The 16,698-nt window shown below is 41.6% G+C and overlaps 2 protein-coding genes across 2 annotated transcripts; both read right to left on the bottom strand.

Moving 5' to 3' along the window:
• Nucleotides 1-338: 338 nt before the first annotated feature.
• On the bottom strand, nt 339-9,556 carry LOC128342397 (uncharacterized). Its single transcript, XM_053289659.1, has 3 exons — nt 7,815-9,556; nt 5,200-5,307; nt 339-4,650 (listed from the first exon to the last, which is right to left on the bottom strand). The coding sequence occupies exons 1-3, from the start codon at nt 7,867-7,869 to the stop codon at nt 3,518-3,520; spliced, it is 1,296 nt and encodes a 431-aa protein (XP_053145634.1). The 5' UTR covers nt 7,870-9,556; the 3' UTR covers nt 339-3,517.
• Nucleotides 9,557-9,669: 113 nt separating this feature from the next.
• LOC128345957 (uncharacterized) lies at nt 9,670-15,650 on the bottom strand. The gene is made up of 3 exons (XM_053298695.1): nt 10,614-15,650; nt 10,444-10,521; nt 9,670-10,354 (listed from the first exon to the last, which is right to left on the bottom strand). Exons 1-3 carry the CDS (start codon nt 10,812-10,814, stop codon nt 9,824-9,826), a joined length of 810 nt encoding a protein of 269 aa, XP_053154670.1. The 5' UTR covers nt 10,815-15,650; the 3' UTR covers nt 9,670-9,823.
• Nucleotides 15,651-16,698: the final 1,048 nt, after the last annotated feature.

The following is a 16,698-nucleotide window of genomic DNA, read 5'->3' as shown; positions in this document are numbered from 1 at the left end:
AAGCCTTAATAAGGAGTTTTAAGAGGGTGAGGTTTCTCTTCATGCAGGTAGACATGTCTCCATGCAGCGGGGGCTAACAGGAATACCTGTGAAAGCATCAGTGTGTGCCCCTTTTGTATCCCCCGTGGTTTTTTCTTGATGTATAAAACAGGCTATGCGGGGTTGGGGGGGTCAGACCCGTTCTGACCCTATAATCCTCAGGAGTTCTAGGGTTTAAATCCACAACTAAATAACCATAAGGTTCCTGTGTGGCATCGTGGGGCCTCTGTGAAATACCTGACATTCCCGGGGAAAATCTGGTGTGCCAGATTAATGATCTGTAATTTATCCCTCGGGTTTTTAAAGAGCACCATATACTTGGCATTAAGGCTTATGGTACAGGCAGATTTCCCTTTGTAGAAAACATTCTGTGTGATGAGAAAAACACTCAGGTTCCTGTGATGAACAAACTCCGTGAAAGCACGTTCAATTTGTTGACTGTCAGATGAAGCACTCATCAGGTCATCCAGAACAAGAAAACAGATTTTATTTGAGGGTAACAACTCATCATCATCAATTTTCTCAGGCATACCTTCTACAAATGTTATCATAGGGTATTTACAGAGCATTTGTACAACGGCTGCCAACAAGAGTAACACCACACGATTTTTTCAGGCATCACAGATAGCACACTGTGTGCGTTGTTCCAGAATTTTATTTTATTTTAAGAAAAAAAGTTTTACCACAGTTACTAGGTCCTGCAAGGATGGCAGAGAAGGGGTGTTGCTAGCGAGCATCCATTTTTAATACCCGTATGGTATAGTCTTAAATTCCTCAATGATGATGCGCTTATCAAATACCACTCTCTGTGTCTTCCTCAAAAGCCGTTTTTCTATCTGCCACCTCTTCTTATTTCTAGCTATACCATTCTGCTCTACCACGATCTCGCGTGCAGGACCTGGTTCCGAAACGTAGGTGAAAACCAGACCTTTAAGACTACCAGAGTTAATCTTCTGACAGATAGCCACATTCAGAGTAATCCCCTTGACTTTTATACAGGATGTTCCCCCAGACAGCTTGTAGCCATAAGATTTAGGCCCTGTGCTCACGAACTCTGTTATGTACTGGTCTGATGGCAGCTCGTTTGTCAGCTCCCCTAAAAAGTTTCCAAGGGGAGGGTTGTACTCCCTCTCACAAGACACATAGATCACTGAATCTGTGTCATGGTACAGGCATCATTCCTATAGTTTCTCCATGATAGAGTACAAATGCAGGCGTGCATATGATGTTGTAAAACACGCTAGAAAAACATTTGTGTTACCTGGAGGGACTATACAATCTTTTGCATCTTTCCAAGACACACAACATGTATCATCATCAAGGAATTCACACATAGAGACCTCATAGCTATCTGAAAAGAGGTATTGGAAAAGCTCATCAGGCTTTTTCACTATGGAGGTTTGTCCTCTGAGCAAATTTCCCCCACAAGGAATTTAAGAAAAGCTTGGCTATTTGTCGTTTAGCAGGGTTGACTTCAACCTGCTCAGGTTGTAAACACATCCCTTCTTTCTTATAATACTCATCAATGTATCTCTCTTTGTCCACCCTGCTAACATACTCTGCGGGATAGCTAGAGGCCTCCTGCTTCTGCCTGAGAAATGTTTTTACGTACTCTGAAAAGAGACTGTCAGACCTCCTTTCAAAATGCCAAACCTCATAGATCTGTACCACGCTGTACCCACAGCAATCTCCAATTCCACTGTGCACCATGTGCCCACCAGCACCCTTTCCTCATCATTATGGCTACAGTGCTCCAACGGTTGTGAGTCTGCACAGAGCCTGCACAGGGGAAACATGAGCTTCCCGTTCACCTTGACAGGTAGGACGGGGGGAAAGAGACTGCGTGGTGGGTAAACCTTCACCTTGGCAATTCCGAAATACTCAGAGAGTGGCCTAAAATTATCATAAATTACTTCAGGATGGCCTATAGGAAACTGGCAATTTCGCATAATAAAAGGATAGAGAGAGGTAAAGTCCGATCCCTCCTTAGCCTCATAATACAGACGCACACAGCCAGTCCTGCCCCCCAAACAGCGCATCTCTAGGTTCCAGAGGTTCTGGAAACTGCTGCAGCTTCAGAAAACCCATCACCTTCCCCCTTGACCATATCAGCCCACTCATGCTCGCATATACAGTGGACTTCAAACCCCAATCATTTTAGGACATCTGCCCTCCTCTCACTAGCATTGTAGAGAAAACCATAGGTTTCTGACAACATAGGGTGCTGTCTGTGTGCGGGATAACAGGATAGGCACCCATGATAAAAACATCTGTTAAATTCAAAGGCTAGTTTCTTTCCCCCGTTCACAGAATAACCATCTAAATAATATGCCTTAACACTCCCTGATGCCTCCTGTAGCTCCTGAGGAATATCAACCTTAAACTCACCCTCTTTCAGAGCACGGCAAATATGTATGTTTTCCCTGTGGGCCATGTATTCCAGCCATTGAATGGACGGAGTTGAGAATCTTTTGCACTGATTATGGTAATTATCTGGTGCCGGTATGGCGATCTCTTTATCCTTCAGATACTTGTAACGGTACATTCTTAAGCACACACTAGCAAGTGTAGGGTATTGGAAGGGGTCAATACCCACCAGCACCCTGACAGTTTTCTTCCCCTTAGGTTTATCAACTACATCCCATTTCATCTCAACCAAGTCATGTCTATATTTTGTACAGGCCTGCATCAAGATGTCTACATCTTTCTGACAGTAATAGGCCAATTCCTTCTGCATGTCAAACATCTTTGATTTGTTTTCCTCATACCACTTCATGAATTCTTCCCTATCTGCAGGCTTCATAGTGTCCACACCATAGTACATCAGTTCTGGCATATTCCCAATATATTTCTCATTTTCTTTTTTATTAAAGAAATGTGGGAAATAACCCTTACAATCCTGAAAACCCATAGCTTTGGGGAGCTTTGCTAGGGCCATGGGGAGATGGCAAAGGGAATTTATGAATTTTATGTTATTATTTTTAACTGTTATACAGAGTAGTTTCCTCCCCTGAGTGAGCAGATCTACATCGAGACCTTTGATTAGCTCTCCCAAGATGAGAATTCCATCATAGCTTCTCAAATTATGGGCTATAAAACTACAGCCCTTAAAGTGACTGCCCGATGTAAATGATATTACAAACTCATGCAAACATGAGTCCCCTTAATCTTCCCCTTGGGGGCCCCACTTTCCCCAACCTTTCTGTTTCTCTTGATATGCTTCAACAGGCTCCACCATCTCCCCTTTAAAAGCCCTGGCATAAATATAGTTTGGCACGTGGACCCTATCCTCCTGCCTGCTTTCACAGTCATAAAACACATATTTTACAGATAGCTTGGGGTACTGTAAACGTGGAATGTGACACTCATGTTCTTCCCCAGGGCAAAGGTACTCGTGGCATACATGACACTGTTTTCCCCTACAGGGGCGTTCATCTTCATGATCCATCTCAACGTAATGGAAGCACTTATCACATAGTTAGTGTGGGATGCATTCTACTCGCCCCATTGCAGAGATCATCTTATGCCTTCCTAGACAGTCTTGTGATCTACACTGCACCTTGCATTCGGGGCATATGATTATTCGCCCTACACGTTTTACACACCCGGTGTCCAAACAGCGGTGGCAATTCATCAAACAGTCATGGCTGTGTGCATAGGGCGTGTAACAGACATAACAAAAATTTCTGGAGCCAAAAAAACCTTTGATGTTCTTAACCCCATAAAAGTGAGCATCATGAAGTAACAGAAAACACATTTTGAGGCATTTCTGTTCAGGAGTTTTTAAAACACTCCATCCAGAAGTTTCCCATTGCACAACCACAGTATTGACTTTCATGTGAGTCTCTATGGTTTTCACATCTGCAAAAGACACTTCTTTTTGCTCACCCCACCCAAGATCCTTGTACAGTTTTTTTGCACCTTTTATCTGTGTAGTGGTAGCTCTCTCATCTACAACAGCCATGAGTCTCACTGCAAAGCAGAGTGCTATATTAGGCATGGGTACATCTATCAGGTGCAGTCTCTTTTTCTGTATAATGCTGTTATAGGGTATTGATTTTATATGCCTGAGTCCGGCTCCTTGTAGGGGTGTAATGACAATCGCTGCCAGTGTTAACGCCCCATCAGCTAAAATTTGAGCATAACTTTGAAGCAGGTTAGACATAGCACTTAAGAAGGTTTCAGGATTCAGATGCCCTGCCTGCCTCCTTGCAGAGTAAAAGGGGTCTGCAATCCCTGGCCCCCACAATCTGAGCTGAACAAAGTCCCTTGGTTCTATATGGTTGTTTATATTGTTCAGAACCCTTTGAACAGCAGAATACATCCCCAATAGTGCATCACGAAAGGAGTGTACTATGTCCAAATTCACAAACTTGAATTCATAATACATTTCAATGTCATTAAAACGTGCATAGTTCCTATTATAACGTCGAATAAGCTGTAGATCCACGGGTGGGGGTTCTTCAGGACTGCCTGCTGATTCTTCAGAAGAGATTGGTTGGGAATCCACTGCAGGGCCAACATCAGATGCCATGCCTCCTTGAGATGACCCATTGCTGGTACCACACTGCTCGGATGCTGTAATCTGACGGCCAGCAACACTATGTGGCTCTACAGGGGGTTCAGACACCGTATCAGAATCAGGAGCATTCCCGGAACCCTCTTGTTGACTGGGTGATATGTTCCCTCTCCCGCCTGTATGCAGACAGGGTAAGGTTGATCAGTTTTATTTCTGTCTACAAAATCACAGATTGTGGTTCCACATCTTATTAGAGCTTGCTGCTGTTGTGTAATATCCCTAATCAAGTCCTTTTCTTTTCGAATGATGCGCACCACTTGCTCACAATGTTGCTCAGCCTCTGTCATGCGTTCTACGGCATCTGCCCAATCCCTTATTGTAGATGACTTACCAGACTCCTGACTGGGTCCTCTGGTTGTCTTGTAGTTTTGGCAGCTCCTATGGCCTTCGCGTCAGTAGTCAAGGGATCGTCTTTGGGAATCCACGCAGACAAGCCCCACCCCCACATGGCACAAAGTTGTGTGTGCTTGAGGTATGAACTTGTTTGTGTCATGAGGTGCAGAAATGACTTACCTGCATGGTACAAACATGTGTGTTCATGAGGTATGTAGTTTGTGTCATGCAGTGCAGAAAGGACTTACCAGGTTCCTGGTTGACCCTTCTGGGCTTCTTGTAGGGTGGCTGGCCCTCCATGTTGGAGCCTCCAGGTGTCTTGTGTCTGGGTTGCTGCTGTTCTTGGAATTCCACATCTGTAGACAAGGGAATCATATGGCATTATTAATAAAATGATCCACAGAGTAAATAAAAGCTATACATAAATAAAATAAAAGGGTCAAAACATTTTCTTTCTTTCTCCTGCCCTTACTCTTTGCTTTTTTTCTTCAACCTATTTAGCTGTATGGGGGTTGATTCAGACACTTCTGTAGAAAAAAGTGTGGGGGGGGAATAGATAGAATTAGTCAGAGGTTTCCACAAGGTGAGTTCATTTGCAAGGATAGTTTTTTGGGTTTTTTAAAAATTAAAATCTATTTTACCCTCTAGAGCACTCTCAGCCAGATTCTGCACCCCATCTTTGGTATTTATCAGGTCCACTGTGAACCACATAGGTCTGTATTAATCAGAACTTATTGCATTTTAGAATGAGATATTACAGGTGAAACTCAAAAAATTAGAATATCGTGCAAAAGTTCATTAATTTCAGTAATGCAAATTAAAAGGTGAAACTGATATATGAGATAGATGCATTACATGCAAAGCGAGATAAGTCAAGCCTTAATTTGTTATAATTGTGATGATCATGGCATACAGCTCATGAGAACCCCAAATCCACAATCCCAGAAAATTAGAATATTGTGAAAAGGTTCAACAGTCTAGGCCAGGCATCCCCAAACGGCGGCCTTCCAGATGTTGCTGAACTACAACTCCCAGCATCCCTAGACACCATTTTTTGTGGCTGGGTATGCTGGGAGCTGTAGTTCAGCAACATCTGGAGGGCCGCAGTTTGGGGATGCCTGGACTAGGCTCCAAGTGTCCCACTCCAATCAGCTAATCAATCCATAACACCTGCAATGGGTTCCTGAGCCTTTAAATGGTCTCTCAGTCTGGTTCATTAGGAATCACAATCATGGGAAAGACTGCTGACTTGACAGTTGTGCAGAAAACCATCATTGACACCCTCCATAAGGAGAGAAAGCCTCAAATGGTAATTGCAAAAGAAGTTGGATGTTCCCAAAGTGCTGTATCAAAGCACATTAATAGAAAGTTATGTGGAAGGGAAAAGTGTGGAAGAAAAAGGTGCACAAGCAGCAGGGATGACCGCAGCCTGGAGAGGATTGTCAGGAAAAGGCCATTCAAAAGTGTTGGGGACTTTCACAAGGAGTGGACTGAGGCTGGAGTTAGTGCATCAAGAGCCACCACACACAGACGGATCCTGGACATGGGCTTCAAATGTCGTATTCCTCTTGTCAAGCCGCTCCTGAACAACAAACAACGTCAGAAGCGTCTTACCTGGGCTCAAGAAAAAAAGAACTGGTCTGTTGCTCAGTGGTCCAAAGTCCTCTTTTCTGATGAGAGCAACTTTTGCATCTCATTTGGAAACCAAGGACCCAGAGTCTGGAAGAAGAATGGAGAGGCACACAATGCAAGATGCTTGAAGTCCAGTGTGAAGTTTCCACAGTCTGTGTTGATTTGGGGAGCCATGTCATCTGCTGGTGTTGGTCCACTGTGCTTCATTAAGTCCAGGGTCAATGCAGCTGTCTATCAGGAGATTTTGGAGCACTTCGTGATTCCTTCCGCAGACGAGCTGTATGGGGATGCTGACTTCATTTTCCAGCAGGACTTGGCACCTGCCCACACTGCCAAAAGTACCAAAACCTGGTTCAATGACCATGGGATTACTGTGCTTGATTGGCCAGCAAACTTGCCTGACCTGAACCCCATAGAGAATCTATGGGGCATTGCCAAGAGAAGGATGAGAGACATGAGACCAAACAATGCAGAAGAGCTGAAGGCCGCTATTGAAGCATCCTGGTCTTCCATAACACCTCAGCAGTGCCACAGGCTGATAGCATCCATGCCACGCCACATTGAGGCAGTAATTGCTGCAAAAGGGGCCCAAACCAAGTACTGAATACATATGCATGCTTATACTTTTCAGAGGTCCGATATTGTTCTATTTACAATCCTTGTTTTATTGGTTTCATGTAATATTCTAATTTTCTGGGATTGTGGATTTGGGGTTCTCATGAGCTGTACGCCATGATCATCACAATTATAACAAATTAAGGCTTGACTTATCTCGCTTTGCATGTAATGCGTCTATCTCATATATCAGTTTCACCTTTTAATTTGAATTACTGAAATTAATGAACTTTTGCACGATATTCTAATTTTTCGAGTTTCACCTGTACACAGAGAGAGAAAAAGTGCCTGTTCTTGCCTATGTTGGCTGCAATAAAAATATATATAGATAATCTTAGAAAATCCTTCAAACTGTGCTCATCTAGAATTTTTATTTTTAAAATGTATTTTACCCGGTACTGTGTTTCTAACTTTCTGAGTTGTGAGAACCTCCTCCTTTGGGGTGAGATATGGGGTGAGATATGGGTCCAAAACCTTTGAGAGCAAAAAAGTGGCTCTCCTGGCCTGATGGGGTTGAACAGGCCCTTCTGCAGAACATCAAATATAAATCAGACATGTATACATCTTCATAACATTTTCAAACAATCTAAAAAGAGAGAGTAGAATATATTCATACCATTATCTTCAAAGATCTCGAGGGCACTCAATTCTTCATCCCTAATGCTCATCATCTTTGGTGGAACCTTTTTTCTTTCTTTGTTCTTTGGTGAGTGCTATTGAATATCCACAAAAATATCCAGGCAGGGACATGTTCAGACATATCCTGCCCTGCCCTCCCTAACCAGAACCCTAAACTGCAGCCAATGGAGTACCATCAAATTTATGCTCTGGCTAGGGAATGTATAGAACAGGCCTGTGGAAAACCAAAACCGGAAGGAATAGGCCCCTTGCTACTTAAAATGGAGGCCGATTTAAACCCCCACATGGCCTCTCTACACCCTAACAGCCTGATAGATATTGAGAACTTTTTCACAGCCATGATGGCTGCAGAACTTGCAAATGGAAATATCAATAAGGGTAGACTATTAACAATATTTCTCTTTGGTGGACTGCTTACAAAATGCCTACGCCCCCCAGTGAACCAGCAAATCAAGGACAGGATGGCCCTTTTTATTACAGATTACATTGTGAGGACTGGGTAGATTGAACATGTGTGCTGGGTGAGTGTATTTAATTTAAGCGAACATGATTGTGAGTTGTGCATACATGATCCTATCTCTTTATTTATTTGTTTGTTTGTTGCAGGAGAGCTGTTTTGCAGAGAACAGAATTAGCCCTTGGAATACTAGATTTCTACAGATCTTGAGGCATACATTTAAAATTCTATATATAATACTGCCTGTGTAAATATGTGCTTTAAGAATAAAAATTTAAAAATAAAAATGTGAGTGTTTTAATTTTAAAAAGACTCTGTGGCTGAGATTCCCTACAGCATGGGAGGGTTGTGAGTATATGAGTAGCATGCCCTTACCCATCAGAGAAAAAATTAAGAAATTGCTAAAACTAGCAAACAGTTTTCAAACACTAACCTCTTCCCAACCACATGGCTTTCTCTCAATCCCCACTTAAACAGTGTAATTTTTTTAAAAAACAAAACAAACCCAAAACATGTTGAAAACATTGAAATAATAAAATGCACCCCCCCCAGAGGAAAATATGAAATTGCTAAAACTAGCAAAGAGGTGAAAAATAGATTTGCTTACATTGCAAAGCCCTTAAAACCTCCATTTTTTAAAAAAGAAAAGAAATGGCTAAAACTAACACGCAGATTCAAATAGAAAAATACATTTGCTTACATTGAAAAACCATATAAAACATCCATTTAAAAAATAAATTAAGACATTGCTAAAACTAACAGACAGATTCAAAACTAAACTCTTCCCAGCACATGGCTCTCTTTCAATCCCCACCTAACAAACAGATTCAAACACTAATTTCTCCCAAACACATGACCCCAGAGAAAAAAATTAAGAAATTGTTAAAACTAGCAAACAGTTTCAAATCCCACCCCCCATTTAAACTACAAACAGGGGCCCAATTTTCAATTAATACTTTCCAGTTTTTTTGTTTTGTTTTTTTTAACTAAAAATGGGGCTGCTATTCATACCTTGGCGTTCTTTCTTTGCTGGTTCCTGCTTGCTGCTGGAGCTTTCAGGATGAAAGAGGCGGATTTCCTGCCTCACAGTAATTTTATCTGTGTCCACATGGTCTTGCATGGTCTTTCTGATTGGCTCATGCATGCTGATTGAGAGGTGGGGTCTGTCATGCTAGGGGTGACCAGATTGGCTTTTTAAAAGCCAAAAACAGCAAATCTGGCTCTTTTTAAGCCAACCCTGCTGCCTTATTTGATGAACTCATCTGACTCACCTTGCTGGACCCCACCCTCCCTCAGGACAGGACCCCACCCTCCTTGTAAATAAGACAGAAATAAAGCTATCCCCAACAAAAATAAATCAGACATTTATTTAGAGTCTTGCCAATTTTTATTTTTATGAAATGATACATAATAAAATAGCATTTAATAGAAAAAAACAGATGCAGTCTGAAGTTGTGTTTCTTCTGCATAGAGACCATGTTAAGGATGTGTTGACAACAAACAACACATTTATACTTTTGTGAGGGAATTTATACAGCTGCCTCTGGAACAAGAAATTGTCTGTACTCTCTTTTTTCGGGGACACAGTTCACAAAAGAGAGCACTCTGGAATCTTTCTGGTGCAGGATAGCTTCTAACACCACCTTCGGGTCATCAGAATCCTTAACACTGGTTATGAGATTTAGAGTCTGATCCACTGTTTCACTAGTCAGCATTAGTATTTTCAGACTATAACCAATTATAATGATTATGTGGAGCACTGCTTTCACACACATCCTTGAAGACAATATTCTAATAAATCTGGATATATTTCTTTCAGTCCAGGTGACACATTCATGTGAGTCTTGACCCCCTTCTTGAACCATACTCCCGTAGCATGACTCATGCATGTAATTCTTCAGGCAGTATTTTAAAATTCCATATACCCCTGCTCTGACAAGCCCTTTCATAGCAGATCGCCTTTTCCTTGCTGGTATGTAATCTGAATCATTCACTTGTAGTCCTAGGAAATTCTGCATAGTAACATGACTGTGTTGATGTGTTCTCACGGCAGGAGGGTTCTGTAGGAGGGGAAGGTATGCTGTTATTACTTTTTCTTTCTATCTTTCTTTTGAAAGAGATATTCCCACCCCAAATTCTCCATACGCACCCTGATATGCATGTTCCCAGGCTCTGCATAGTTCCACATTGCTAGAGGGTGTGTGTCAAGACATCGGTCTTCACCCTCCTGGAAAAAATAAAAGAACACTATTTTAAGTTGCAGCCCTGGGGAACTCTCTCATCCCCCGCAGTCCTATAACACCAACACTCCGTATTTACCTGGGCTCCAAAAGGTTCTACTGCTGCAACCTCCAAGATTCCCTGCCGGATTTCATAAACCTCTTGGGCTTCTTCTTCAGGACGCTTGGCAGGTGGGAGTTTCTCATCATCAGAACTTGTGCTAATATACTGCTTTCTTGGGCTAGGCTTTACAACTGTTTGTTGTACAATAGTCTCCAAGGATCTCTCTGGGGAGCCCATGATCGCTCAAACAGTGAGTCTGCAAAACAAAATGGCTCAGAGAGACACGGCCTAATCCTACAGAACCAGGGTGGTGGGGCTTATTCATAGAGGGGTCACTTGACCCCGTTTCAGCCAATAAAGTTACACAAAATGGCCACCTGACCATTATCACGCCGGCACACACGGACCTTTCTGGGGTCTGAAATCTGTTCCTGTTGGTCCAGGATGGCTAGGCGTGTTCGTAGAGGGATCACATGCCCACCTTCGGGACATGCCTGGACATATTTTGGGGGTAGGAGTGGAAGGGTGGGGGCCAAACTTCCAGAGTGAGGGCGTACCCCTACTTCTGACCCTTTCTGGCCATGTGGGGGTCTCCTCTGACCATTTCTGCGGATGTATTTCCACTGATGCATATCTGGTGACGTATTTCCAGTGACATAAGCACATTTTGACAGCTGCACCGCCCCGCCCCGTGATGTCACTATGATGTCACCCTCCAGCCATGTGCATTTGTTTGTGAACAAAAGCACATGGTTTTTTGACAGCAGGTATGTACCTCTACTACTCACGTTGTGTTGGCTGGCAGCAGCACTTGGCACCAATGAATAGGGGAGCAGAGGCTCCACTGGTATCCAGGGGTGCATGTTCAACATGCTACAGTAACAGGCTATTCACACGTGTATGCAAATCCAGGCTGAGGGAATCCAGCCTGGTTTTGCACGCGCATGTGAACCACCGAGATCGCGTCTGATCCCGGTGGCACCAGGGCCACAAACCTGCTTGTGGGGCCTCCCCTCAAAACAGGGTTAGGAGAGCAAGCACTCTCCTAGCCCCAGGAGGGGATCCCAATAATGCACTGTGCACTCATGTGTTGCATTATTATTGGAGCTCCAGGGGGCAGGGCAATGCAGGGCAGCATGTCTTGGCACCCCGACCCTCAGCACTACCGGCAGGAGCCGGTGCTCATCTGGGCAGGCAATCTGCCTGCCCAAGGAAGGACTGCTCATCTGTGTGGGAGGTAGGTTTAACAAGCCTTCCCCACAACCCACCCTCTAGCCTTTCTCACTGGCTGTGAAAAGAGGCTCTCCTTGGTTTTAAGGCACTGCAGGAAACTTGGTTTCTAATGCTGCAGCTGAGCAGACTATCATGGCTACCCCTTTTAAATATACTCAATGATAGATGAAGCTGGCATTACATAGTCCTATAATAGTTTTACAGCTTGAAAACTGTTGCTTAATTATTATTTTTTACAAACATTGTGGTAGTATCATTGTTGCAACTCACCTTAGTTCAGATGATGGCCCACCAGTTGGAAGACCAATTCAGCCATTCATGCAGCTGCTAGCAGGGCAGGAAGCAGTTCCCTTAAAAAGCAGGTAAGGATCTCCTTACCTGCTCGTCCACTGCTCCATTGCCTTTTTGGTGCCAGTGGCTGGTCTCCAAAAGGAAGCACGTGGCTGTGGCGCTGTTCCCTACAGTCTCCACGTTGCATCAGTACGGACGTGGCAGGCGCCCGAGCTGGTTCAGCACTTCTCAGAGGAGGCGCCGAACCGGCTTGTGTACTTCCCTAGCCTATAATGTGGACTTGTTTCAGCATATAGCTTCTGGGAGAGATGGGAGAGTGGCACATGATTTAGGAAACACATGTGCTCATGCATGAAAGCATAGTAAAGAGGCAGACAAGAATGAGGATGCCATGGAGCTGTCTTTTCCTTGTTATATGTACAGAAAATATCCTTTAGCTGCTCAGACTCAACCATCAATGAGTTATTTCTTTAGAAAGAAATAACTTTCTAAATAGCATCATTAGAAAGGAAAAAAGAGCTATTTAAAGAAAGGAAGAGAATAAGGCTCACCACAGAATGGTGTACTATGGGGCTTACTCTCATTGCTTCTTCTCACTCATCTTCTTCTCTTCATTTTGTGACAGCCAGTTACTTTCAACATCCTCCTGCTCCTTTTTATCTAGGCCTTCATTTGTTTCTGTCCCCCACTCCCAGGGTTTCTCATACTCATGCTTCTTTTATAGTTCCAGCCTCTACTCTTCTTCCCCTGCATCTTCCTTCCACAGTTGTTTCTCCTTCTGTTGTATCTTCCATCTAGACTATTTTCTCTCATTTTAGTCCCATTTCCAATACAGAGCTTTCCCCAGTCTTTATGTCTGCCAACCCAACTCCTGCTTCCTTGGATATAATCCCCTTTCCGTCCTTGAAGTATCTTGCTCAAATTCTTCCTCCTTTATAACTTCAATCTTTATTTTCTTTCCTTTCTCACTCGGATCAGCTATTGTTCTACTTATTCTTGAAAAACAACAACCCTTCTCTAGAGTTCTTTTTAATCTTCTTTTTAAATGAGAAAATATCTTAATACAGAAATACAACTATAACAAAGAATACACCATACAATTACAACAAAGGAAACAGTACGTGAGTACATCATCATTATATTTTGAATTCCAAAAAGTAATAAAGAGAATCCATCATTGTACAAATTTATCTGATTTTACATTCAGTTCTGATGTTCTAAAATAAGTAAATTTTGTTAAGTAGTGCAATGTCCCAATTACGTTTATTGATTGATTGATTAAGTACCGTCAAGTTGGAGTCGACTCTTAGCGACCACATAGATAGATTCTCTCCAGGATGATCTCTCTTCAGCTTGGCCTTTAAGGTCTCTCAGTGGTGCATTCTTTGCTGTCATAATCAAGTCCATCCACCTTGCTACTGGTTGTCCTCTTCTTCTCTTTCCTTCAAATTTTCCCAGCATTATGGACTTCTCAAGGGAGCTGATATTTCGCATAATGTGTCCAAAGTATGATAGTTTAAGCCTGGTAATTTGGGCCTCAAGTGAAAATTCTAGATTGATTTGTTCTATGATCCATTTGTTTGTTTTCCTGGCTGTCCATGGTATCCTCAAAAGTATTCTCCAGCACCAAGGTTCAAAAGCGTTAATACTTTTTTTATCTTCAAAGTCTAGCTTTTGCATCTGTAGAGTGTCACGGGGGAAACCATTGTCTGAATGATCCTAATCTTTGTAGGTATAGACACGTCACAGCATCTAAATAACCTTTCCAAGGCCTTCATTGCAACCCTATCAAGTGCTAGTCTGTGGCGTATTTCTTGACTGCTGGATCCTTTACCATTGATGGTCAATCCTAAAAGGCAGAAGCTATCCACCACTTTGTACAGGTTGCTGTACCCATTGTCATTAGTTTTGTCTTCTTTACACTTAGTCTTAGTCCCATTTCCCCCCCACTCACTGTGCTCCTTACTAGAGCTTGCAGATCAGTTACTAGAGCTTGCAGATCATCCACATTCTCAGCTATCAGAGTGGTGTCATCAGCATAGTGCAGGCTATTGATGTTTCTTCTTCCACCTTTAAGACCACACTCATCTTCTTCCAATCCAGCTTCTCCCAATATATGTTCAGCATATAAGTTGAATAAAGAAGGAGGAAGTATACAGCCTTGTCTTACTCCTTTGCCAATCTGGAACCAGTCTTTTTATACTAATCTGTTAATGAATGTGGATATGAACATTTCCAAAGAACTTAGATACAGAGTCTTGAAGCTAGTAACAAACAAAAACTAGTTCTAAATCATCCTTTAAAACTACCACTTTGACATAACCCAAAAGGACTTAACCCCTGTGCAGCTGTCACATATTTATAAGTCTGGTCAAAACAGTTGTTGGAGACATCAAAGCCCTAAAGCCAGCATTTAACATTTGTTTTGTACTTGTCCTTTAATTACACTGTTCTGGTTGAATCTTCTGAATATTATAAAGGAGCTCACATAATTCTTTTAAATCTTCCATTCCCTTTTACTTCTTTCCATAATCTTGGGATGTCTGGCTCTGTGTATTTTCTTTCTACAAATGCAATTATTGATCAAATTTCAGTCTGGTTTTCATGCTTATCAATCTGCTAAAACTACAGTACTTTAACTTGCATTTGCAGTGACTTAATTGCAAGATCTCAGGGTCTTCTCTTGGTGCTTCTTTTAGATGCATCTTTTGAGTCATTCTTTCATATTGCTTGCTTATATGATTTCAACTATCATGACTGCTGTCTTTGTTTTGTTCTTAAGTTACTCCTCAGTTTCTGTTTCTGTTTCTTCTTCTGTTGATGTTGGGGTACTCCAAGTTTCAGTTCTTGATATTTTTCCTCTTTTCATTCTATTGTTCTTTATATTCTCTTAAAAGTTATTATAGTTTGTTAGTATTGTATGCAGATGATTTGTTTCTTTTTAAGGTAATAGATTTTCTCACCTAGTTTCTTTCTTGTCTTTTTCTTTTAATTACCACCTCCCATGCTTTCTTCTGGGCTATCAACAGTTACTTAAATTAACTGTTTATGAAATGGAACGTGTTGTTTATGCTCATTTCCCCATTATTCTCTGACTTCCTCTTTACTGTTAGATTCTGCTGCAATCTATCCTTTGCTCAGGTACGTAATTTTGGAGGTATTATAACAATTCCTCTCTGTCTTTTGGATTTATTTATTTTTTAAATTCAAGTAATGGCCAATTTCTTAATCTCAAAGTTTTCTCTTTTCTTCTGTTTCCTACTATGAATGTGGTTAAAGCCTTAATTATTTCACATCACAACATATTATAATGTCCTTCATCTAAGATCTTCCTGTTTTCCATCTTCAGCTGACAGTTGCAGGATACTAGAAGGGTAGGAACTCTACTAAAGTTCACTGACTGGTTTATTGCAGAGCAATCTGTCCATTGCCATAGCATATATTTCATGGCTTTGGGTGTTTCCTAATTGTTAAACCTCTCTTTCCTTCTTTACCACTTTTTGTAAAAACCTAATGTGGCTTGTTCACATTGCTTTTTTCATCATGAAATTTTTTCAGATTCTCTTTTTAACAGCTAAGTCTGAATTACCTTAATAATATTTAATATTTATATTGTGCCTACAGCTAACTTCTGTACAAAGCATTTAAAAAGACAGTTCCTGCCTGGAGGTTCATAATCTAAGTACAAGGCAGACAAAATAAGAAAGGGAAAGCGACTGGAAACCACTTAAGATGGAAAGGCCTGAGGGAAATATAGGCATCTAAGTGCTTCTTAAATACAGGAAATGACAGGGAAGGCTGTAGAATGTTGTAAAGAAAGGAATCCCTAATGAAAATGAACTGAAGGAGAGAAGGAGTGAAGATCGGAAATAAATAAAACTTTAAACTTCAGGTTGTAGAGGTGGTGTGTCAATGGAAGCTTTTCTCCTGGAGCAAATAGCAACCATATGAGGGGATCTGAGGTTAACCCCACCGCCTTCAGTCCTAATCCATATCTCTTTTCCCTATTGCTGCTATTGAATAAAGAAAAACTAAATGCATTAAGGCACAATTGTATTAATGTAACATATAGTTTGGCCCTAAAAAGAATCAACACAAGGAAATAGATATAAAGGAGAGATGAAGGATAAACAGGAGACATTTCCTTCATGATTCTTCATATTCTGTACACAGCCTAACTCAACATGTGCACAGCTTCCCCTTTGTGGGGGAATCTATATAATTTATATATTATATAAATGTATATAGTATTTTATATAGCACAGACAAGAAACAATATATTTTATAGGTGTCGTAAGCTTAACCTTAATTCTGTCAGGATTCCTCTTATGTTCATAATGCCTTGGAGCATCTTGTTTTTGATATGACAGTAGTATCTTCCAGTAAAAACTGGGATGATTTGGTTTCAGAACGTATGAGCTTTGAATGTACAAATGAATGATTGAGAACATTTGGAAACAGTAGCCTTTGAGATGAGAGACAGAATACCATATTCATTAAACATAAGCCATGATTTAAGTTTGTGTTTCGCTGATTAGACAGTGTTATTTAGATCTATGCTTAGGCGATACGTGCGGCAAAGAAGCGATTCTTTTCC

This window comes from Hemicordylus capensis, chromosome 2 (assembly GCF_027244095.1).
Source record: "Hemicordylus capensis ecotype Gifberg chromosome 2, rHemCap1.1.pri, whole genome shotgun sequence".
NCBI classification, from domain to species: Eukaryota; Metazoa; Chordata; class Lepidosauria; order Squamata; family Cordylidae; genus Hemicordylus; species Hemicordylus capensis.
This window is presented reverse-complemented; position numbering and strand designations above follow the sequence as displayed.

Coding starts and splice junctions, on each gene's coding strand:
- LOC128342397 (XM_053289659.1), bottom strand. CDS start 7,869: ATGATGAGCATTAGGGATGAAGAATTGAGTGCCCTCGAGATCTTTGAA. Junction 5,308..7,814: donor CGAGATCTTTGAAGATAATG/GTATGAATATAT, acceptor CCTTGTCTACAG/ATGTGGAATTCCAAGAACAG. Junction 4,651..5,199: donor AAGGGTCAACCAGGAACCTG/GTAAGTCCTTTC, acceptor AACCCCCTGTAG/AGCCACATAGTGTTGCTGGC.
- LOC128345957 (XM_053298695.1), bottom strand. CDS start 10,814: ATGGGCTCCCCAGAGAGATCCTTGGAGACTATTGTACAACAAACAGTT. Junction 10,522..10,613: donor TAGAACCTTTTGGAGCCCAG/GTAAATACGGAG, acceptor TATTTTTTCCAG/GAGGGTGAAGACCGATGTCT. Junction 10,355..10,443: donor CTGGGAACATGCATATCAGG/GTGCGTATGGAG, acceptor CCCCTCCTACAG/AACCCTCCTGCCGTGAGAAC.